The sequence below is a fragment of the Kwoniella dejecticola genome, chromosome 1 (genome assembly GCF_000512565.2).
Source record: "Kwoniella dejecticola CBS 10117 chromosome 1, complete sequence".
NCBI classification, from domain to species: domain Eukaryota; kingdom Fungi; phylum Basidiomycota; class Tremellomycetes; order Tremellales; family Cryptococcaceae; genus Kwoniella; species Kwoniella dejecticola.
The window spans coordinates 1,398,583-1,420,640 of NC_089301.1; the positions used below are offsets into that span (position 1 = coordinate 1,398,583).

At 48.0% G+C, this 22,058-nt stretch overlaps 9 protein-coding genes across 9 annotated transcripts; 3 read left to right on the plus strand and 6 right to left on the minus strand.

Moving 5' to 3' along the window:
- Positions 1 to 51: 51 nt before the first annotated feature.
- On the minus strand, positions 52 to 1,265 carry I303_100530 (uncharacterized protein; the record flags this gene model as incomplete). Its single annotated transcript, XM_018403902.1, has 4 exons — positions 52 to 297; positions 437 to 572; positions 669 to 978; positions 1,217 to 1,265. 4 exons carry the CDS (start codon positions 1,263 to 1,265, stop codon positions 52 to 54), a joined length of 741 nt encoding a protein of 246 aa, XP_018266556.1.
- Positions 1,266 to 4,012: 2,747 nt separating this feature from the next.
- I303_100531 (OPT family small oligopeptide transporter) lies at positions 4,013 to 7,345 on the minus strand (the record flags this gene model as incomplete). Its single annotated transcript, XM_018403903.1, has 11 exons — positions 4,013 to 4,206; positions 4,290 to 4,376; positions 4,435 to 4,552; positions 4,651 to 5,051; positions 5,129 to 5,592; positions 5,672 to 5,856; positions 5,925 to 6,207; positions 6,299 to 6,588; positions 6,700 to 6,776; positions 6,849 to 6,905; positions 7,042 to 7,345. 11 exons carry the CDS (start codon positions 7,343 to 7,345, stop codon positions 4,013 to 4,015), a joined length of 2,460 nt encoding a protein of 819 aa, XP_018266557.1.
- An 885-nt stretch (positions 7,346 to 8,230) lies between these two features.
- I303_100532 (uncharacterized protein) lies at positions 8,231 to 10,407 on the minus strand (the record flags this gene model as incomplete). The annotated part of the gene is made up of 9 exons (XM_018403904.1): positions 8,231 to 8,547; positions 8,624 to 8,747; positions 8,827 to 9,171; positions 9,235 to 9,340; positions 9,411 to 9,496; positions 9,594 to 9,830; positions 9,924 to 10,210; positions 10,275 to 10,288; positions 10,364 to 10,407. 9 exons carry the CDS (start codon positions 10,405 to 10,407, stop codon positions 8,231 to 8,233), a joined length of 1,560 nt encoding a protein of 519 aa, XP_018266558.1.
- A 369-nt stretch (positions 10,408 to 10,776) lies between these two features.
- I303_100533 (uncharacterized protein) lies at positions 10,777 to 12,171 on the plus strand (the record flags this gene model as incomplete). Its single annotated transcript, XM_065968136.1, has 8 exons — positions 10,777 to 10,864; positions 10,946 to 11,030; positions 11,144 to 11,202; positions 11,275 to 11,342; positions 11,491 to 11,603; positions 11,736 to 11,832; positions 11,921 to 12,022; positions 12,109 to 12,171. 8 exons carry the CDS (start codon positions 10,777 to 10,779, stop codon positions 12,169 to 12,171), a joined length of 675 nt encoding a protein of 224 aa, XP_065824208.1.
- A 453-nt stretch (positions 12,172 to 12,624) lies between these two features.
- I303_100534 (uncharacterized protein) lies at positions 12,625 to 15,679 on the minus strand (the record flags this gene model as incomplete). Its single annotated transcript, XM_065968137.1, has 12 exons — positions 12,625 to 13,650; positions 13,708 to 13,759; positions 13,816 to 13,951; positions 14,011 to 14,086; positions 14,150 to 14,188; positions 14,258 to 14,283; positions 14,360 to 14,495; positions 14,564 to 14,650; positions 14,718 to 14,790; positions 14,875 to 15,074; positions 15,188 to 15,465; positions 15,544 to 15,679. 12 exons carry the CDS (start codon positions 15,677 to 15,679, stop codon positions 12,625 to 12,627), a joined length of 2,265 nt encoding a protein of 754 aa, XP_065824209.1.
- A 415-nt stretch (positions 15,680 to 16,094) lies between these two features.
- I303_100535 (uncharacterized protein) lies at positions 16,095 to 17,947 on the plus strand (the record flags this gene model as incomplete). Its single annotated transcript, XM_018403907.1, has 4 exons — positions 16,095 to 16,400; positions 16,475 to 17,390; positions 17,466 to 17,564; positions 17,622 to 17,947. The coding sequence occupies 4 exons, from the start codon at positions 16,095 to 16,097 to the stop codon at positions 17,945 to 17,947; spliced, it is 1,647 nt and encodes a 548-aa protein (XP_018266561.1).
- A 242-nt stretch (positions 17,948 to 18,189) lies between these two features.
- Positions 18,190 to 20,266, plus strand: I303_100536 (uncharacterized protein; the record flags this gene model as incomplete). Its single annotated transcript, XM_018403908.1, has 8 exons — positions 18,190 to 18,321; positions 18,406 to 18,586; positions 18,661 to 18,741; positions 18,809 to 18,870; positions 18,939 to 19,289; positions 19,356 to 19,630; positions 19,737 to 19,932; positions 20,030 to 20,266. 8 exons carry the CDS (start codon positions 18,190 to 18,192, stop codon positions 20,264 to 20,266), a joined length of 1,515 nt encoding a protein of 504 aa, XP_018266562.1.
- A 230-nt stretch (positions 20,267 to 20,496) lies between these two features.
- Positions 20,497 to 20,858, minus strand: I303_100537 (uncharacterized protein; the record flags this gene model as incomplete). The annotated part of the gene is made up of 2 exons (XM_018403909.1): positions 20,497 to 20,746; positions 20,818 to 20,858. The coding sequence occupies 2 exons, from the start codon at positions 20,856 to 20,858 to the stop codon at positions 20,497 to 20,499; spliced, it is 291 nt and encodes a 96-aa protein (XP_018266563.1).
- A 500-nt stretch (positions 20,859 to 21,358) lies between these two features.
- Positions 21,359 to 21,982, minus strand: I303_100538 (uncharacterized protein; the record flags this gene model as incomplete). The annotated part of the gene is made up of 3 exons (XM_018403910.1): positions 21,359 to 21,389; positions 21,459 to 21,474; positions 21,550 to 21,982. 3 exons carry the CDS (start codon positions 21,980 to 21,982, stop codon positions 21,359 to 21,361), a joined length of 480 nt encoding a protein of 159 aa, XP_018266564.1.
- Between the last annotated feature and the right edge of the window lie 76 nt (positions 21,983 to 22,058).

Sequence of the window (22,058 nt, forward strand, 5' to 3'; positions counted from 1 at the left end):
TTTATCCCATCCGATGACAGATTGGCAGACACGACTTTGGGGGAAAGAAGATTACAAAGCGATGGCCATACCGGCGGCAACAGCGACGAGAGAAACAAAGCCACCGACGAAGGAAGTGACGGGAAGAGCCCCGGATCCGGGAGCAGCGGCGGACGCGGCAGCAGACGAAGCGGAACCGGCGGAAGCTCCACCAGCTGAGGTGGAGGGCCCTTCGCCGGCGGAGATAGGACCACCGATGGAGGTACTGGCAGCGCTGGGCCCGAGCGCGACGGAGTTGGAATTAGCAGCAGCGGCAGCCTAAGAATTCAGATCGTCAGCATACAGCATACAGCATACAACGAAAAGATGCGGGCTAATTATTCAACACGGGACGGTGCAGTGAATCAGAGTGTAGTGTAAGGTTGTGAACAAAAGGGGGTAAAAGAAGCATACTCACGCTGGAAGCTGCGATAGTGAGGCCTGAAGCGGCAGAGGTAAAGGTTCCGCCAACGACACCACCGCCGCCAGAAGAGTGGATGGTGGAGTATGATCCACCTCCAGCAGCAGTGGGAGTAGCTGTTCCGGATAACGCTCTACGAAGAGAAGAGCGCGTGTGACGCAGAGATCAGTATCAATTCTCTAAGAAAGCGAGCAGCGGAACCACGGAGGGATGGCAGACAACAACTCACTGAAGTCCACCAGTTACAGATTGACCGGATTGAGAACAGCCAGATTTGATTTGATCAACAGCAGATTGCAGTTGAGTCCACTCAGACTGGGAGACACCGGAGGTGTTATCGAGAACACATTGGAAACATCCTACAAAGTCGTTGAAGGTGTCCTGTTTACAGACGGTCAAACAGGTGTTGTAGTCGCTGTTGAGACAAGCGTTGTAGATCTGGATAGCACCTGTGCACTGGCTTTGGCATGCAGCGGGAAAAGCGTCGGCAATGCTTGATTGTCTTGGAATCATTCGCATGACCTCAGGGCTGATAGCGGCTACTCAAGCAAACAGAGACAGAATCAGCATTGTGAGCCGGCCGGGGCAACAGAATGACGGAACGACGGAAAGACTGCGCATTCGGCTGAAGCCGAAACAACATTAAACACAAAACGGGTTACGGGTTGACCAAGAACCGGCTCGAGCGCGTTTTGCCAAGCAATAATGATGGCACTCGCTCCACAACAAACGTGCTAGCGTTTTAAGAGGGCTTCAAGAAGAAGCTGTGCGACTTACCAGCTGAGATAGCGCCGAGAACTGGAACGAGAGCAACGAGTCCGAACATCTTGTATAACTGGTCGTTTTAACGAAAGAGTGACTGTTGGCAAATGGAATCGTCGGGCAGCGTGTTGTCGTTGTTGTGAAGGTGATGAGATTGATTGGATACGTGTAGCGGCGTGAACGAAGGGAATGAGCAGGGGTGATAGAACGAAGGGAAAGGGCGAAAGGTGAGAAGGCAGATCAGCACTCGATTTCGACGCGATACGTGCAAGAGTTTCCTTGCAACTAACTGAACGAGACGATGTGGCTTGTTGTCAGGCTTGATGAGACAAGCCCGTCTTCAAATCCACTTGAGGAAGGTTAGAAGAGATAGCTTACAGATAAGATTATATGCCTGCTGCGTGTCGATACTGCGGATGATACGATACGAATATGATAACTTTGTTGGAGAGATGATGTAAAGATATGGGATAGGATGTTGTTCGTGACTGCGGTATATATACATAAATGAGAACAACCGGACCGACTGACTCATGCAGTCACGCTTAGACCCTGTTTTGTGCATTCCTGTTTTGAAGAAGCGAAGGAAGGGAGGGAGGTGTCAGATCAAGACCCTCCGAGAACGTGTATGAGGTAAAATCAAGGGGTTTTACCTGAATCTTTCGTTTGGGGGATCGCTTTCAACTAAAGAAATATAATCTTTACGTGATCGGACTTTTGGCAACTGCCCAGGGAATGTTGGAAGTGTATGTAACTCTAGACGTGGGAGCAGAGGAAGACAATAAATGATACACACGGAGAAGGTATCGCTTCAGATACTTCGCTCGGACCCAATCAATCAAAGGAGCGCCCACCCCCACCACCCCGTAGAGACGTCGAGGGAGAGGTGGATATGCTTCGGATCAAAGACAGGTCACGGGACATATACGAGTACAGCCTAAAAGAGTCAAAAACGTGTTCAAATCAGCATTATCTCTCGTTAAGATAGGTGACTTACGGCGCCTTCACAGGACGACAGGACCGAAGAACACCTCGGTGGGTTGGGGAAGAGCTTGAGGAACGGAAAGGGTATGAGTAAGTGGCGCTAATCTGAAACCCTGAAACAAATTGATATCCGTAAGGTACCATAGAAAGTTGTTACTTCGTAAATTCAGATCTTTTTGCCGAGCGATCTCCCGAATACAAGTGCTTGTTCTGGAGGAACACGGGAAGTCTAATTAATGGGTCGGGGTGAATTTCAAGCCTTCTGCAAGAGGTACGTTTTGACATTCGGTTCCCCTCCTCGAAACAGGGTATATTTAGGAGTCAGCCTTAGCACGGTGCCCTAATCTAATCAAAAAGTCTTGGCGAAATTTCAGATGATGCAAGCTTGCGCTAAGTCCAATTCAGCTTAGACCAGGTCCGATTAAAACAAAACAACACAGCGACATCTCCGGGGGGATCCGCCATGGAATGGCCGAAAAAAGGAGAGGAATGCATGAGTCAAAAGAAGGACGCAGGGGGACGTATTCGAGCTGTTATCGAAGTGGGTATGTGATTCCGTTCTACCTATCATTCCTCACGTTCCAACTGACCGCAATTACTTGTGTTGCTCGGATGATCTGTTCACAGATGCAACACGGTTCATTCTGAGTTGACATCGGAACAAAAGGAGTGCGGATCCGACCTCAGAGCGGACTCGACTGGCTCAACCACGGCAGTACCTTCCAGGCCGGTAGCTCCACGCAGAAAGGCAGTCGACCGCCAGGCACCCAGCATCGCATTCTTGCATGCTGAATTGCAGTCCTCTCTAGAGGCTGTCGAAGCGTCATCATCATCAGAGTGTCCTTCGGATTCTTCCCAGCTACTCCCCGCTTCGTTCTCACAGCGATCTCGCGAACCGGTATGCAAGGACGCTGTGCTGCCCTCCTGGCCGTTTGTATCCATGAGTATGGAGGAGTCCCATGTTTCCGGTCCTTTCAGTCCAGGTAGCGGCTCCAAAGCCGTTTCATACACACCATACCGTGTATCCTCATCAAAATTTACCCTGATATCAACAGATTTACCTGTCTCTCGATTGAATCGTGACAAAACTTGGTCGAGTACCGTGGAGATCTCTTCTCGGATCGAGTCTTGTGTGGATATCGAAAATCCTGCCCCTCCAGTTGTGTCTTCACGCAATGTGTCTGGATTTCGAAGATAGCTTGCGATTGTCTCAGGGCGTCTCATCCAACTGATGACTGATCTGTCAGAATCACAAACAAGTCGTTCGACGATTTTATAATCTTCTCCTGAGAAAGTGGATGCTGGTGGATCAAGCGTGAAATCATGGTCAAACCCCAAACTACCACTCTGAGGGCTACGTGCGACCCGAAGACTCAGTGAAAACGATAGGTGAGATGGCAGCTCTGAGGATGTTGACATATCAGAAGCTTCGCGCTCGTAAAGACATCTACTATTGGAAAGATTTTGGACAGTGGCTTTCAAAACATTCATGTTGGTAGGGATTGAGCTCGACATAGCGGTGAGTGATCCCTTTTCGAGCTTGTCTTCCTTAGCAAATTTCGTTCAAAAGGAAAACATGACATAGCGCAGATGAAAGGATTTTAGTCAAAACGCGTGGCTATGCCTCATCTCGTATAGGATCTTGTAAAAAACGTTTGCATGAAGGCGCATAAATGATAGGATTATACTGATCAGTGGGTCACAGACATGGGCTTGAAGTGTTTATCATAGATTTTATTCACACTATGTTGCAGGGCTAGAAGATTACACCAAGGCGGATCCTTCGAGCGGTGATGTCGAGGCAAAGGTTGTTTGGTGAGATCCCGCCTAGAACTCCCCTGGTCCTGGACCGAAATGAGTCCCGCTCGGAACAGCTATCCAAGGAGTACCCTTCGCATCCATGGTGTTGGATCCGACGGTATTGCCCCACCATTTGAAGGTGATGTTGTTGTAGCTCAGCGCGAAGAAAATGATGATCGTAGCAAGGGCTGTTCCGGTATCAAGAGCTGCTTGTGTGAGATCTGCGAGGCAAAATGTCGTGAGCTCAGTCCTGATTGATGGTAACATCCGAGAATGGCAAGGAGAAACGACAGAGGCCACTCACAGTTGTACCTCTTCCACCAGGCAAAGGCGCGCTTTCGTAGTAAGTAATTAAAGAAGAAACCGCAGATGAACCATAGGGAATATTGGGCTGGACAAGATCATCAGTAACGGAGAGACTTCGAAACGGGACAACACGGTTTACTCACTAGTAGTGGCAGGAGGAATATTCCCAGCGGCGTTGAAGAAGATGGGGATATTGACATATTTGAGCCAGCTCTTAGGGTATCTTCGGTACAACAACCACACAGCTACGGTCACGATAGGCTTTATGGTCGACAGATGATGATCAATCAGTCAGTCATTCAAGAATTTGAATCTCGCGTTACAATGTAATACGTGTGATAGGTGATTCGGACACTCACGCCGATAAGGAAGAAATACATCAGAGCGTTATAAGTTTGACCGCTCTGGAACATCCTCTGAGGACCGATCGTCCCCCAGATGATCGAAGCATTGTACACTACCTTTGCGCCGGCACATGTGAACCTGTTTTTGTTGGTAGGCGAACACAAGTCCTCGATATGACCGATCATCCAGCGCAATACACCTGTCTGTACGGCAGCCGCCAGGATGGTGGAGTAGACTTGAGCGGAGAAGAGAGTCCGAGGTGGAACTTTCATATATTGACCCAATTTTAGATCTTGCGCAAAATCCATGCCGTGTTTGACGGTGTTGTAGCCGTACATCTTGACCATCATATTGGCAATTGGTTTTCCGGGCCAGATGTACCCCGCGATCAACTCTGTGATGATATTGAGGAAGACTAGTCGTGTTACCGTATCAGCATGTATGACTTGCTCTACTTGTCATAACGATAAGATAGGGGCGCATCAAGCTCACTTCGTTGATTGGTAGTTCCCTCTAAGATACCTTCAGGAACAATCAAGAGCACACCCATACCGAAGCAGATGAAGATGAATCCCCAAGCTGGTAATCCGGTATCCCAGTAGGTCGTCGTGAATATACCCAGACCGAGGACAACCAACGTTAAGATACCGTACCACCATTCGGGGACTTCCTTGTAAGACGCCATTAATCGTTTGTGGATATCTTCTCCACCGTGTTTGGCGTCTTTGAACCTAGCCCAGATCTCCTTGCCATTATACAGGACTGTGTAGAAGCATACAGCTGTGACTGCAGCGAAGGAGAGACCGTATGTCAACGAGTATGACATGCTGACATACATCGGCGAGTATTCTTTGTATTTATCCAATTCGAAGTCGAGCGTCAATTTGTTTACTACTCGAGAGACGTTGTATGTTTTTCCGGTATTATCGAATGTACTACTCGATAACAAGGGGAGACTACGATTGCGTCAATCAGACCACAATCAGCATGCCTGAGGAGGCTATGACTTCGGGGAACGGGTGAAGTTTGACGTACTGGGCACTTTGCCATACGTTGGTGTAGTACAAGATTGGCGATAAGAGCAAATAGAAGATCACGATGGTAGCATAAGCGTTACAAGTGATATACCAAGGTGTGGTAAGTGGCGAAGCGGGAGAAAAGGCGTATGTGATCTGTGTCCAGTCGAAAGAGATGGGTAATAATCCCAGACCAGAGCTCATCTATCATTGAGGCCAGACTCGTCAGTTTTCGGCATATTTGGTCCGAGAAGTATCAAGCGATAACTTACACCGAAGATAGCGTTGACTTTCTGATTGTTTGGCGCGAGCCAGGTGATGAAGGCGAAAGTGCTCAATGAAGTCCAGATATAATCGGGGAACCAGAACCAAGTGAAAGCGCCGATCGTCAGGTAGATGAAGTACTTGTATCGGGTGATTGTCCAGCCATTCGCAGGCGAGTGGTCTTGGGGTTCATGCAATGCTCTGAGCAGAACCGTGGACGGTAACGACGAAGGCCAGATCAGAGCTGCTGGGTACACGAGCCATCGTCTGCAAAGACCGGCTAAACCGAACCTATTGCCATGAAATGCTATATTAGCATATGATACCCCTCTGAAAGGTGTTTCGGTATTCAGAAATCTGAGCCTGAGTGCGAATGGCTTACCCTAAAGACTGGGTGGTAAGCAAGTACAAGAAGGAGAAACCAGGTCCATAATCTCTATTCCAGTATACTGGACTGACAATAGCGACCAACGAGCCCATCGCGTAAGCTGTTCCTCCGGTAAGATTGACGCAAATGGCGATCAGACTGTGCTCCTTGATTGACCATGGGCCGGGGTTGACATCGAAGGTGAGCGGTCCAAGAGGTACTCTCCACCTCGGAAGCTTCTCCCAGGCTTTACCAATTGGGTGTACGAGTAATTGAGCGACGACATATCCGATGGTCAGGGATGGCTAACGGGAAACATCACAGCAAATACTCAGCCTTGCATCATGAGATGTGAACAGCGGCAAAAGTTGAAGCTGGAGCGAGAATGGGAATGAGTACGATCAGCGTTTACTCACATATCGCAAGCCGAAAAATTGGTTCGCACCGGCGAAAACAATGACAAAGATAGTTATCAGGATCCATGCTCGGACGGCTACAGTATCATGAAATAAAAGTTAGATCTTAGAGTTCAAACGGACGAGCGGTGAGGCAGGAGCTCGCTCACTATTGCAGAGTGCAGTGGTGTCGTCCCAGTTCGGTACACAAGCAGCTACTTCGGGGACTAGTGCATGTACAGCTTATCAGCGTATATTCTATACGCGAAACTCTTTCTCTTTCAGCTTCGTTATCTTTCGAAGGCTGAGAATTCTGTCTCGGGCTAGATTGCGTCTCATCACTATTGCAGAACGCAAACTTACAAGGCGACTGATCTCCTTCTACCAGAACATCAAACGCTCTATCAGGCGTAAGTTCCTCCTTCTCCAGAATAGCTATATTCGCAGGGGGTAAATCGTATTCCTGAGAAGCCTTCTCGACATCTCTATCTTTCTCTTTGTAGTCATCTCTCGATTCTGGAGAAGAGGGAGTTGGACTGTCATCTTGAAGAGGTACTTCCGAGATAGGAGGGTCTTGATTGTAGTCATGAGTGTAATCAGAATTGTAGGCTTGATGTTCTTGACTGAACCGATTTCGCGCAGTCGTTCCATGATCCACGACTGACATTTTGAACCCGATCAGCTAGCCCTATGCGAAGATAGGAAGATTTGACCACTCGTTTAATCGAGCTAACGCTAAAAAGCAACTGGAATAGGACTTAGAAGGTATAAGTATACGGAAGACTCTGCTGAAACCTGTCCGTGTCAGGCGATATAAGTATTCTCATTTCATCTAATGCCCATGAGAACCCGTTCCCACAGGTGAAGCATACGGAATACAAAAGGCTCATCGGCATATTGTCATGATTGGAGATAAGAGATAGCGTAATAGTGAGCAAGACAAACGCCATCGACAGCTTGACCACGATAAGCGACGGAATTAAGGAGTTAACCACGAGCTTCAACATATCGTCGTATCTTACCAGTCTAAAAATACACGAAGGCACAGCAGCATCGGTGCAAGCCAAGGAAGGTATTCAAGGTAACTTGGCCAGGGTTATTTCTGTACTCAAACTCAACTTGCCCTTCCGTAATCCCTGGTCTTCGGCAAACAGATTTATTGTATGTTTAAGTTGGAGCTACAGAACCGCAGTATGACACAAGGGGCGTTCGTCTGTCTTTGCTCTTGCCTCCGCAGCGGGTCAGAAGGAGCAGAGGAAAGGAATGGAATGAGAATCAAAGCCAAACAAAGAGAAAGAAAAGGTTAAATTCAAGGAAAAGAGACTAACGGCTATCTCCTATGACATGCTGAATGATGGCGTGATAAGAGATAACCACACCCCGCAAAAGCCGGCCACAACCGCCCAAAGTGAATGCAGATACATGGCAAAAGGACTGCGCTCCGACAGCTCGCAATGCCTTCAGAAAGGATCTATCCATATGCATCCTGATTGTCGGGACTACAAGACTACAAGGAGAAAACGAGACATGCGCATCATTATTGCGCAAGACCTTATCCAGCATGTTCGATGATTTCAGTGACCAATTTCCCTCCGACAACTTTGGTCTTCATCTGTTCGGGAACAGGTCTTTCCTCGAAATCACCATCTTGGCCAGTTGGCAAGCTGATATTCAAGCTGGAAGTCTTAGAAGTGATGATCTCCACCGTGTCCATTGTTTCTTTCGAAAGGTAGATCTGGCCTGAATCGGTAGCATCCACTTGGATGGTCGGGATACTACCTGTGATTTGAACTTCGAATGATGGGGAGGAAGTGATGGACAGAGAGGAGACGGCGCTGTCCAAGACTATGGATGTCTTCTTGCATCCGACTATGATGACACAAGATTTAGCTTGAGCTCTCTCGCTTGAGAGTATTCGAATAATACCCAAGACACGTGGACTCACCCATGGTCACAGCATTGATCTTTCCGCTGATTCTGATAACCGAGTTCTTACAGCTGAAGATATGTACAGTCTGATGCAGTTCCGTCTGATCGATGACAATTTCTTTGTTGTCTTCTTGGTACTCCTATTGCCACGAAAAAGCAATGATCAATTTGCGACCACCGTTTTTGAACATGATGATCAGCTCAAGGAGATTGACATACGATCATCCACTTGCTACCATCCTCTAATTCCAACTTGGCAGGCTTCTTCACTACAGCCCCAGGCTTGGGTTTCAAAGTGGGAGGCGTTTTCTTCCCAGATGCACCGTCAGGTACTACGGATGATTGTCGGAGTTCAGGATTTTTATGTGTCATTTGTGATTTATCTACTTTTCTAAGTCCGGAAGTGACAGCTCCGCCCTTGTTCAGGTCCGCAAGCAGGGCTGCCGTGCCTCCTGCTGCAGGAGCTGAGGGTTTCGAGGGAGCTGAAGCGGCGGGAGGGGGAGGTGGTGGAGGTGGACCACCGGCAGCAGGTGCCGAAGGGATCGATGAAGGTGCAGGAGAGCCCTGATCGTAGAAAGTGTCAGCTGAACAGACTCGACCTTTCCTCATGCGAAGATGCAGACAGACCTTTGGGTTCCATGCCACTCCAGTAGTATGCCATTGCTTGACGTAGGCTTGTAACGATGTCAGCAGCTGAGCGAAAGCTTTAGCCCAAGCGACTGCAGCAGGGTTACTGGCAGACCATGGAATATCAGCAGTGATCCAATGAAGATGCACGAAGATCCCCGCTAAGCTATACTAACGTGTCTTTGTATTGTTTTGTCACCCGGTCAGCCCAGAACTGAGCAGCGTTCTTCATTTCAGCTACGAATGGAGCCGGTGCAGGTTCCTATGCGGAACATGATCGTCAACCAAGACGCTCTCTTATTGTGTCTTATTGTTCACCTCTAGGTGACGGGCTACCAAATGCTCTGGCATGCACTCACAACTTGAACCCATCCCCAAGCAGGTACACCTTCGCCCAGCGTGTTGAAGCACACATTCCAGTCTCTGCCTTCTTTCGTTCTAGACAGCTTGTCTTTGGTCTCCATGATCGCTTGTATGGCCTTGCCTTGGGGTTCTAAGAGAGGGCCCAAAGCGGCTGGGGTAGCGGGTTTGGCATGATTGGAAGATAGTTTGAGGAAGGTAAGTTGCGCCTCGCATAAGGCTGGCAATAGAGCCGACTGATCAGATATGATTCTCGTCAGTCTAATGGCTTCAACGGGGGCGGGTAGACACAAGATTTGTTCGAATCAGATAAGATGATCATCGCTCACGTGCTCTTTGACCGGGCCACCGAGCTCCTCAGCTTTTTCGATAAACTCCTTCAGGGCGCCGTTGATGATCTCATCCTCGTATGCTTTGACAGCCGGAGAGCTAGACTCTTCGGCAGGTGGAGCAGGTGGAGCAGTAGGAGGGGGAGGTGGAGGAGGTGGTGGTGCACTGGCCCCGCCTGCCCCTCCAGTGATGTGTTCGTGAGTGTTGGATGTGGGTGATTTCAAAGAAGAAGTAGGCGCGGGTGAGGAGGATGAGACAGCGACGTCCTCTAAGCGAGAGGTAACGGCTATGACAGAACAGATCAGCTGGAGCCAGCTCAAGTCCAGTGGTCATGAAGCTGAGTTACTGACCTTCGAGCCGTTTTCTATCGGAACGGAACCACGATCAGTTGAGAGCCATGGGACAGAGAGATGAAGCTGCTCGAGTGCATATTACTCACAAGATGGTACTGAGGTTGTGCATGCCTGCTTGTCCTCCCGACATGTTGGCAGCGAATTTTGTATGCGACTTTTCGTAGCTCACAGAGGTAGAAGAGGGAGAAATGCAAGTGAATGAAGTGAATTCGCTGTATTCTATCGATGATGACGCTGTGTGTGCTGTGTGTTGGTGTGCTCGGACCCGTCGCGTCGCCTTGGGTCATTGTATTACGTAATTCAAATTTCGGGTCGATCGTTTGGATTCAGAGAGATAAGATTACTCGAGAATATGAGTTGGTTTTTCGAGAGACACTCACTTGTAGTGGAGGATCTTGCCAACAACCTCCAACATATCATAACGAAGTAACCTCAAGCTCAAATCGGATTTTGTTACTCGACGTGCGAAGGGCAAGACCGATACTACCGGCTCGATGGAATGTCAATTCCAAATCCGATATCCATTCCTACTCCCCATATAGCCCATCTCACTGAAGAAGATTACGAGCACGTCTACGAGCCCGCCGGTGCGTTAACCCTGGACTGACTGCCGAAGATGAAGATACCTCTGAGCTGATCAGTCCGATCTTCTGACTGGATCGTGACAGAGGACTCGTTCATTCTTCTTGATGCGCTGGAAATCGATGCTCAGCTCATAAGGGACGATCAACCCACTGTATGCGTTGAGGTTGGGTGAGTCGATCCGCGAAAACGTGATCCTCGAACTCTCTGGACTGTCCAGGGGAAGTATCAATTGTCAATCAGTGACTTTGCAGATGCTTATGATGCTCATGATGCATGGACAGGTCAGGCTCAGGAATAGCATCTACGTTCTTAACTCAGCTTATTGGACATGGATCAAGTTGTAAGTCCGCTCAAAGCATCGCTTGGTGAAGTACCAGTCTGATTTCAAGAAACGTCGAATTGCATCGCATAGTGGTCCTCTCGACCGACATTAACCGATATGCTTGCGAAGTGACTCAGCGAACCGCTAAGGCGAATCAAGTGAGTGTGACTGCTGGCATAAGCCATATCACATACACATCCCATCCCCATTTTTACGACCAGTCTCACGACTGTTGAAGCCCGTATTGTAAAGCTCATGTCCGTATCGTATCAAGTCGAGAGCTGATAAGGGCGTTTTTTCTTCCAGATCACCCTGAATCCTATACAATGTAATCTGCTTGGTCCTTTATCGGCTCGTCTAAAAGGCAAAATTGATATACTATTATTCAACCCGCCGTATGTACCGACTGATCTTGAAGAGTGAGTGCTATGCCACTTCTATTGCACCCTTTAGCCCAAATCCAACATCTAAAAGTGTCCACAATGGCACCTCGCACCTCATTGATCACTCATCGGCTGGCTGATACTCAAATATGATGGCAATCAATTTAGGTTGAACGATACCCAGCAATTAAGAGATATCGGCGGCGCATGGGCAGGAGGCGATAACGGGATGATCATAACCGATATCGTCCTAAATCAATTGCCCGTGAGTCTATGATTGAAACCAAAACCCGAGCCATTCACCCGTGTTCAACGTTCAATTCGATGCCTGGCTGATAATTCGATTCTCACAGGATCTGCTCTCCCCCACCGGCAAGATGTATCTGGTGACGATAATCCAGAATAAACCATTAGATATCGCACAACGAATGCAAAGTAAAGGATTACTCTGCAAAGTGAGTCATACCATCCACCTCTCCCATTCAAGCTCAATCGTAGTCTTCGGCTCTAGAACTCTAGCTAATCTGTCTCCATGTCGCAGGAAATTATCAGACGTCGTGCAGGACGGGAACTACTGTCGGTGTTGAGGATCTCGCGAAAGTGATCGACAGTTATACGAATGTACATTATGCTTCGAGGTTACTCCTATAGATACCATCTATACACAATCCCCGAATGGGTTTATCTGTATGGTATGACATGACATACGACAAATACTTGACATACATATGTATATATTTTAGTCTTTTGGGGCTCGTCCCACTCGGGATATATCGCTATATGACTATTTTGAACGATATCTTTTAGGGTGATTATCAACATGGGTTAGACGAAAAGGTTTCGTTACGTTTCGTTGCGTTGATCAGTCGGATGAGAATGCGTTTACAATGAAAGGACCCTCCTTCTGGCATACATGCCCCGCCTGTACCGCTTTTCACAAAAAACAAATTACAACCTATCCCCCTTAGATCCAGAACAATGTTGAACCTGACTCGTACCGATGCTTCCCTCTTTGATTTTCCTCACTGCTTATCACCGATTACCTCCTTCGGGCGAATCAAGTCAGCTTCATCGATTTCCTCGCTCTGGTAGTCCTCGTCGATTGCCTCGTAGGTAAAGTATTAGGTTTGACCGGTGATTTCGATGTACCTCTTGCCGTGGATCCAGCTGAAGATGGTTTATCGTTGTTCGTTGTACCGTCCAAGTGTCCAGGCGCTTGTGGTGGCGGAGACAAGCTTCCTGAGCTGAACGCGCCTTCTCGTCGATCATCATCTTCGTTCTTCCTTTTGGTCACTGGCATTGTCAGAATCGCCGTTCCAGTGGCATTCCCATTTCCATTGATCACCGACTTGCCATTCATACTGATATCTTCATCTTTGATCGGTATGTTGCCCTCGAAATTCGGAGTCATTGGAGTGAGCAAACCCTGATTGCTTCCCATCTTGATGTCGCCGTCCGCCTGTCCTCCATTCTCGCTGCTCACTTGCATTTTTTCGCCCACCTTAATCGCTTGTTCTTGATCTTTGTGAAGTTCCACATTCATCGCGCCGACGGAATCGCTGCTAAGGGGAGGGGAAGAAGGGAACTGAACTTCTTGCAACCTCGATTCGCTGATTTTGACTCCATGCCTCTGGGCGGAAGGTGTGTTGAGATGTAGATTGCCCATAGGCTGACTAAAGCTTTCTTCTGACCCTGCAATCGAGGCGGCTGATCGTCCAAACTCGTTTACACTCTCATAATTCGTTCCAGAAGCGGTCATGGGTCTTGACCATCTTCCAATTTCTTCTTGGTCTACGTCAGACTTTGGATCGCTGGAGGGATCGTGGTTGAAAGGGAACTGATCTTCGAAAGATTCGATCGACCATACTGAATCTCCACCGAGTGCTTGAGATGGTTGGATCTGCGATTGTGACTCGCTCGGACCACTGAGCCATTCATGTCGCAACGCTTGTTCCATCGTCATTCTGTCACGCGGGTCTTTGGCTAACAGTCGACCAATGAAATCGATCGCCAAATCGCTTATGTTCAGTTTCTCTAGCAATTCAGTGTCTGCTGGTTGGGTATATCGAGCTTTGATACGTTGCTGCCAAACACAGATGGATTAGTAAATCACATTCAGATTTTTGACATGAATGCTCACCTCAACAGGCAATGCACCGTCTTCGTCGAACGGTAGAGCTTTTGTCATCATGCTGGACCAGGCTTGTCAGCTTGTGCCCTGACAACATGGAAGACCCTAGCAGCTTACCTGTAAACGATGATCCCTACAGACCAAGAGTCGACCACATTGACGTAGCCAGGCGCTTCTCTGCTCTGCATGACGATCTCAGGAGCGAGATATTGCGGGGTACCGACCATTGAAGTAAGCATAGTCTCAGCGTGGACTGATTGGAAGAGCATTAGCGTATAGACTAAGGTCCGAAGATGTTTAATCGCTACTTACCCATTTTGGCCAACCCAAAATCAGCTATTTTAACCATTATTGGTGTATCTGCCGTCTCTTTGGTAAGAAGGATATTCTGTGGAACCACGCCGATCAATCAGCTATACGTCTTCATCGAGGGACGAGCTGCTGCACTCACTTCCGGTTTAAGATCTCGATGTGTGACTCCCATAGAATGCTGCGAAAATTAGCTGTGTCTTAGCCAAGGTGGACTCACTGTATACGCCATGGCGCGACATATCTGCACGGTCAGCTCAGCAGCGTGATGTTCGGCTATACAGGCATGCGGGGAAGATCAGTGTCTGTTACTGGACAACACATGAGTCTCAAAGGAGGCTTCTGGACTTACGCAATCCTCCACCAGTCTGATTTGCATCGGACCAATTCATGATATAATCCAATAGATCTCCCCCATCAATATATTCTAAGACCAAACAGATGTGCTGTGGATCTTCATAGTAGTCAAGCAATCTACAGATGTTCTCCTACTCATGCAAAGCATGCATTGATCAGCAACGGGGTGTATCGATGTCAACGAATCGGGCTAACATACATGTTCGAGCGTCCTAGATATCTCTATCTCCCTCTGAAACAGTGCCAAAGTCTTTTCGTTCCCCGCGAAGCGATGTTTGATTATTTGCTACAGCAGGACTGAAATCAGTTGTATCATCGGAGAGAAAGATCAGAGTGGATGAGCCGTAACTCACTTTAATCGCTCGCAGATCCCCCGTCTCGACATCCACCGCCTTCCTTACTTCAGCAAAAGTACCTTTACCGAGCCTGGGAATGGCCAGGAAGGACTGCATCAGTCCTGACTTTCTGCTCCAGAATCATCGCAAACAGGCGCGAGAAGTCGACACTTACCTATCCAAGACCTGATACCTTTCATATACCGCACCAACCATATCGTGCTTACTACTCCCTTGACCCATTCTTGCTCCTTTGGCACCGACCGAACGAAAGATATACCTGACATCGTGGTTCTCCAGCGTGCCCGAATGTCCGAGCGATATCTCGTCACCGTGTTGAAGCATCCGTCGACTCGTCACCCTAATACCGTTTATCTAAAATAATGATATCGTCAGCTCGTTTTACGATATTATTTAACCCGTACAACGGCAACTCAGCCAAAGTCGAGAGCCTGTGATGAGACATTTGAGGATATGTCAACGCTTACAAAAGTCCCATTACTGCTTTTCAGATCTTCAAGCCATACCTCGGGCTCACATTCTCCGTCCTTCCAGGCTTGTATTGAGCTTGAACTGGATGATCCACTACCATTTTCACCTTGTATGCCTAGAGTAATTTTACAATGTATATTCGATATTCTCTTTTCGGGCAAGATTACGTCGTTTCCGGATAAGACTCTCGGACCCCTGCCTAGTTGGATAGATGGCTTGGTCCAAGGTAATTTTAAGATGTTCCTCTCGGATTGGGTAGGTATGAATATCGCCCCTTATCAAATCCATCTTCATCAGCTCATGCAAGGGCAATAAAGAACATCAGCCAAGGAAATGGTCTACAGACACTTACAGTACTTCCTCCTTGGTTCCACTTGACTGTTCGCGAATTGACTATTCTGCGTCTGGCTGAAATACGGTTGAGAGAGTTGAGTTGGCTCAAAGGCGTATTCGTCATACCTCTGTGATTGGGGTTGGGATTGTGACATGTCGAGCCTGCCAATCTGACCACTGAACACCCTCCTGAGATAGGTCTCCCTGTCTGTATCTCTCGTGAGAATGGAGGCAAGAATGTTTGAGCCTGAAAACGATGAGAAAATTGAAATGAAGACGACTGGTGTCCTCCATATATCTACTGCTGCTACTTAGTGAATCTCTATGTGTTACGAATCCGAATTATCCTTCAGGCACAACGCGTCCAAGCTCATATGATCACACGTGGGTCCGAGTGGATCTGTTAAGTGAGTTTCTCATTTAGGTTGAGTGATTCGGGTATTCAGTTGATCTCACCCGTCCAGCTCAGCTACCTATAACAGACAGAGTATTCTCATTTTCATGCAGTGTTCATGTTATCAGACTGATGAATTACCACGTCTTGGACTACAGCTCAGGTAAATAGCCAAGATGTCAACATCGTCAACAGCACAGGATGCAGGAAGTCCCTCGACTAGCACGACGGCTTCTGCGGTCGAACCCACTGCATCCACTACTCCACCTCGACCAGCTTCTCCAGCAGAAACGATCCATGCACCAACTTCCACTTCCACCGTAGCTAGCGAAACACCAGCCGCAGCCCAATCATCAAATGCTGCCTCTACACGCACTGTACAACAAGCTCTGCAACAGAGTATCAACAGGAACAATTTTGAGGAGGAAGTGGGGCAAGTGATGGGAACGTTGAATAGTTGGTGGGGAGGCGTTAAGAAACAGGTAAACCTACCATGCGACCTGTAATGTGCCGTGAAATATGCTGATCAGACTATGGGTGTGATTAATCTTGATAGTCCGCATCGGCTTTGACCACTCTCAAGGCTGATATTGACAAGACGGTACACCAAGCTCAAGCCGATTTAGAGTATCTTCGAACAGCCAATATCGAAGTAGTTCGAAAGGATCCAGCAGAGTACGCTGCGGAGCAAGAAGCCGAGAAAGCGAAGAAAGAAGCTGCTAAAGCTGCGAAGGAAGAAGAGGAGAAGTCTAAAGAGAAAGGAAAAGGCAAGGCTACCGATCAAGGCGAATCCTCAAATACCGAGAATACAACGAGCAATCTGTTGAACAAGCTGACCTCGTCGACAACTCAACTTCAACATACCCTCCAGCAGACCTTGCACAAGACATTGGACGCAGCCTCGAATAATCCCAATTTGTCCAATCCAGAAGTCCTCCGAGCGAAGCTAGCTGAAAATCTGAAGATCTCAAGTGCGAAGGAGAATCTGCAATTGAGTATCCAGCAAGCTGAGAAATTAGCTGAGGAGTATCTGAAGAAATCAGAAGGGTTCTTGAAGGATGCCGAGAAATGGGTGGAAGATAATGTCAAGGTCGTGCCGCCTGATTCGTCTTTCGATGGGAGTGACGAAGATAAGCATATGGTCAGTATGGGCTGGGATGGAAGTGACTTCTACTCCTTCTCGACTTCGACACCCACCGCAGCGACGTCCTCGAAGGAAAAGATCCCTTCGTCTGATACAGGAGATAGAAAGACCGTCTCGACGCTTGCATTAGCTGGAAGTAGGAAAGATGCGCTTTTGAGGAGGTTGAGGGAAGATAAAGAGCTTCTTATGGTGGACCCTGCTGGTCAAGGCGAGACAGAAGAAAGAAAGCAAGAGTTCCGAGCATGGGTGAATGAACACTTCGAAAGTCAAAGGAAGGAGTTGAGGGAAGTCGAGGAAGGTAATGTCGGCGGAATCAGGATGGAATTGGGTGAGTTACATGCTCCTCAGAAACTGTTGATCGGTTACTCTAGGCACTGATGTTCTTGACCGTCATGCGCTGTAGTACCGGAACATCTCACAGATGAGCAGTTCTGGCAACGATACTTATTCCATAAACACATGATAGAAGGCGAAGAGAAGAAGCGAAAGGCTTTGATGCAAGGTACGTCTCAGCTACGCACCCATCGTCCTGTATTCATGCTGATCACATCCCTCTCAGCTACCACGCATGAGTCGGAGACCGATGATTTCAACTGGGACGATGAACCCGAAGAATCCCCCGTGTCAGCCGCACCTCAGACCACCTTGGACTCCGTCACTGCTCAGGCGGCAGAAGCGACCCCGAAAGTAGAGAACGACGGGAAGATGCCTTCTTCGTCGAGTACTGCGCCCGCACCTCCCAAAGCCCTCACTTCAGCTTCGACCAGTCCGAGGGATTCTGAAGAGAGTTACGATGTCGTAAGCGACCAAGGCAACGTCAAGAAGCCTGTCGTCCAAGCTAGTACACCGGTCAACGAGACTGATGAGGACTCAGACTGGGAGTGAATAAGCTTTGATCAGTCGATGATTTATATGTATCGCCATTTAGTGGGTTTGTTGTTGTATAGATGTCCTCTTCATGCAGTATGGTCACATCACGTGATTTGGACTTGTTGATCCTAGATAACCTCCACTTGAAAGGCTCGAAGGATTATTTTGGTTTGCTTTGTGCTCAACGAACGGAAATTATACATTTGATGAGAGATCACATTGCATAGTCTGGACGAAGCACCAGCACCCGAGGCAGCATGATGGCGTTCAACCCCAAGGAGTTTCTTGAATGGTTTCAACAAGCTGGAGGATGGTACAACGAGGAATACTTAGGACTGAAACCCTTCCCCGGAATGGGTTATGGGGCAACCGCACTTCAGGATATACCTGTATGTCACTTCCTCTTGCGGAACCAGTGTAGATAATCTAGCTTATATTGAATGATTATTGGATCATCTTGTTGCAATAAATAGGAGGATGTGCCCCTCTTCCATATACCTGATTCGCTAATACTCTCGCCGTACACTTCGGAATTGTCGAAATATCTCACAGCGGAAGAATGGGAGCGCGTAGACAGAGGATGGAATAAGATCATACTGGTTATGATAAGGGAGAGTGGGAGGGGAGATGAGAGTCCGTGGTCAGGCTATCTATGTGAGCCGGACCCATTGCAATTATCTCAAAGCTACCGGACCCAGCATAGCTGACTGAAGTTGATTCGATAACAGCGAATATGCCAACTGAGTTCGATACGCCGATGATGTGGAACGACGAAGAGAGGAAAGAGTTGATCGGTACTGATATCGAAGGTGAGATCTTCTATATATTCCACTGTTCTTCAAAATACGTAGCAAGACTGAGGACATCGCGGTACAGATCGTATAGGGAAAGAAGATGCCGAGAAAGAATACAAAGAAAACCTCCTACCGATAATACAAGTGCGTCTTCCGTTTCGTGATCCAAGTAGTACGCTAAAATGAGAACGCTAATGTGATTTCTTCCTCAGGCTCATCCCGAACTATTTCCACCAAGCTCACCCCATCATACACTCGATTCATTCCACATACAAGGATCGCGCATACTCTCGCGGTCATTCACCGTCCCTGCATCCCGGTTCAATGCCTCGCCCAAACCGGCAGATGGGGGTGACGACGAGAGCGATTTTAGCGATGATGAGGATGAAGAAGGAGAAGAGACCGTGGTCATGATACCCTTTGCAGACATGTTGAATGCCGCGTATCAACGGGATAATGCGAATCTATTCACGGATGAGAAGACTAAAGAGAAGGGTGGTCAGTGGGATAAGCGGGGATTTACTATGAAATCGACTAAACCGATAGGGAAAGACGAGCAGATCGTGAGTCGATCGAGATCTCAGACAAGTGTTTAAATACAACGCTGACATGATCATGGCAACGAATAGTACAACACCTACGCATCGCCTCCCAACTCCGAGCTACTGCGGAAATACGGGCACGTAGACGTCCTATCTATCCCGACGGAACAAGTCGAGCTTCTCAGCGAAGAGGAGATCGGAGATTGGCCATTCGGTAATCCAGGAGACGAGATTTTGATAGATGGAAAAGTCATCATAGAGTCGATAGAGGCGGTCTTGGGGAAGAAGAGAGGGGATGAGGAGAAATGGCAAGCGAAAGTGAGCAAGCGGGTGGATTGGTGGTTGGAAGAAGGTTTAGATGAGTAAGTCGAGTTGACTCGAATTGAGCCGCACATGATTTCTGCTATCAGCTCTCGAAGCAAGCTGTAATTGAGCTAGAATGCTGATCCTCAGAGACAAACGAAATAGTATGTTCCCCCTCACACTATCCCCTGGATTCGACGACGAGTTCATAGCGTTCATTCGGTTATTGCTGTATGACAGTGAATGGCTCCGAGCGAAGAAGAAAGGCAAATTGCCCACCACGACAATAGATAAAGACGTTGCGTCGGTCATCGTTCACGCTGTGCAAATTAGATTATCCAAGTATACTGGCGATTTAAAGGTATGTCGTGCCCTTCACCTACCTTTCAAGAATCTCTCGGAACATAAATGGGATTTCTACTTCAGCGGCTAATTCAGCGATGTGCTGTTCTGTGCAGTCCGATCTCGAAGTGATCAAGTCAATTTCAGCGGATCATATCCCCCGGCCCACCACTTCTACAGCTTTACTGGAGCAGAGTAACGCCGACGATGTCAAGAAGGTCGATCCTTCGGCATTACGCAGATGTTATGCTGCAGTCGTCCGCTTGGGAGAGAAAAGAATATTGCAAGTTGCCTTGCGGAATGCGGAGAAGTATCTACCTCAGAAACGAAAGGCCGAAGATGGGTCAACATGACAAGTGTCATAAGTCTGCTACCCATATTCGCCCCGTCAAGCATCATGGTAGACTAGATGCGCCAGCTATGCTATACTCATGACAAATGCATGTCTCAAGGGGAAGGCAAAGGACATGCATGGATCTCTGTCTGACGAATCAAACACTGACGAAATAATTTCGGATGATTGGGGACTTCAAAGGGTCATGCGCATTCATCAGTCGCAATTGCACGTCTTGAAGTATCAAATCTATACATTTCCCTGCAGATTCTGCATCCACGAGGGCAAAGGGTTCTCGTTATCCACTAGTGCTTGCAAGTCCTCACTTGGATTATACTCGGCATCTCGGCTCAGAGTTGCCAGCATCGTTTCCAAGGCTGCACCTTCGTGTGGCCCTTGCTGCGAAGTCTGAGAGCCGCCGCCCACGGAGTTTGTGGTACTAGCAGACGCATTCGACGATTGATCATCTGGGTTTTCCGTAGAATCGTGCCTTGTGGACCTATTTCAGCACCGATATTAGCGATATCAACACTGCACTGAGCCTTTACGCTGGATCAAGATTTCACCTACACCGAGGAAGACTTGCTTCCCTGAGCTTTGACGAAAGGCATATTGTAGCTTGTCTTGCGTGTGGCACAGTACTATATGGAATGTGAGTTGTGAGGTGTGAGGAAATATTTCTATTTCTGGAGGCAAGAGCATCGCTAGTACCTGGTGGACCAGTATATATAGTATACTTCAACTGGATTACCATGATTGAGTCGACTCGAGTCGGACAATCTCCGAGCATTGAGAAGAATGATGAATTTGATTCTGCCCAACAAGGGTTGCGAGAACCCCCCACCTGTCAAGAAGGTACAGAATAGGATTTCAACAAGTTTTGATGATGAGGTCATGTACAAGACTCATCAAGTTCTCAGCATCAAAGGTGAGATGCGAAGTGACCGATCTGATAGGAGCATAATGCATAAGCACAAATGAATGGACAGCTATGAGCATGAACAAGTCATGTATACTGAGGCCAAATCACCTTCGTCCAAGGTTATACGCCGAAACCCACCGCCGTCGCTCAGAAAAGCCAGCAGTCAGTCCATCCTTCGGCTGTTGACTCTTAGTCCGGAGTCAATTTCCATTTGCTGTACCTACGATCGCGCAGCGAAGTCAGCATAGGACTCACCGTTGACTAGACAACGAGAGAGGTTCCCGCTCACAACTCTGGGTTGTCACCTACGAGCATAAAGTCAACCTTTGATTAGCTGCCGTACTTGTGTGAGGTTGCGACTTGACTCAAGCATGACGTACGGATCATAGTATGAGGGTTCACAATATTGGCTACTGGATACCCTATGGCCTTCTGCTTGTAACATGCGAGACTACAATCGCGGTCATTCTCATTATCTGGACCAACGGGCGTCCAATCACCGGAGGGGTATGATCTGTAGTAATCGACAGAATCATTCCAGTCGTCCGCTTTTCTTGAATAGCTCTTCAAGAAAAAGGTGGGATCTTTCGATTTAGATAATAGGCTGGTTATTCCAGCACTAACGCTTGCTTCACCGCTAGACTGGACTCCTCCGGTATTGGACTTCTCGCCCTCATCAGCGGTGGATTCGATGGGCTTCCACCTGACCATGAGCAGCCCTTTGTCCCTCCTGTACGTTACTGAAGACTCTTTTCCGTCGTTGTCGAAGAAGCTTTTGCGCTTATACTCAAACCCGCTATCAGTCGGCGACATATTGTTTGAGTGGCGTTGATGTCCTGTTCTGGATAGACTTCAAGTGGTCAAAGTGGCAAAATAAGTGAGATTAAGG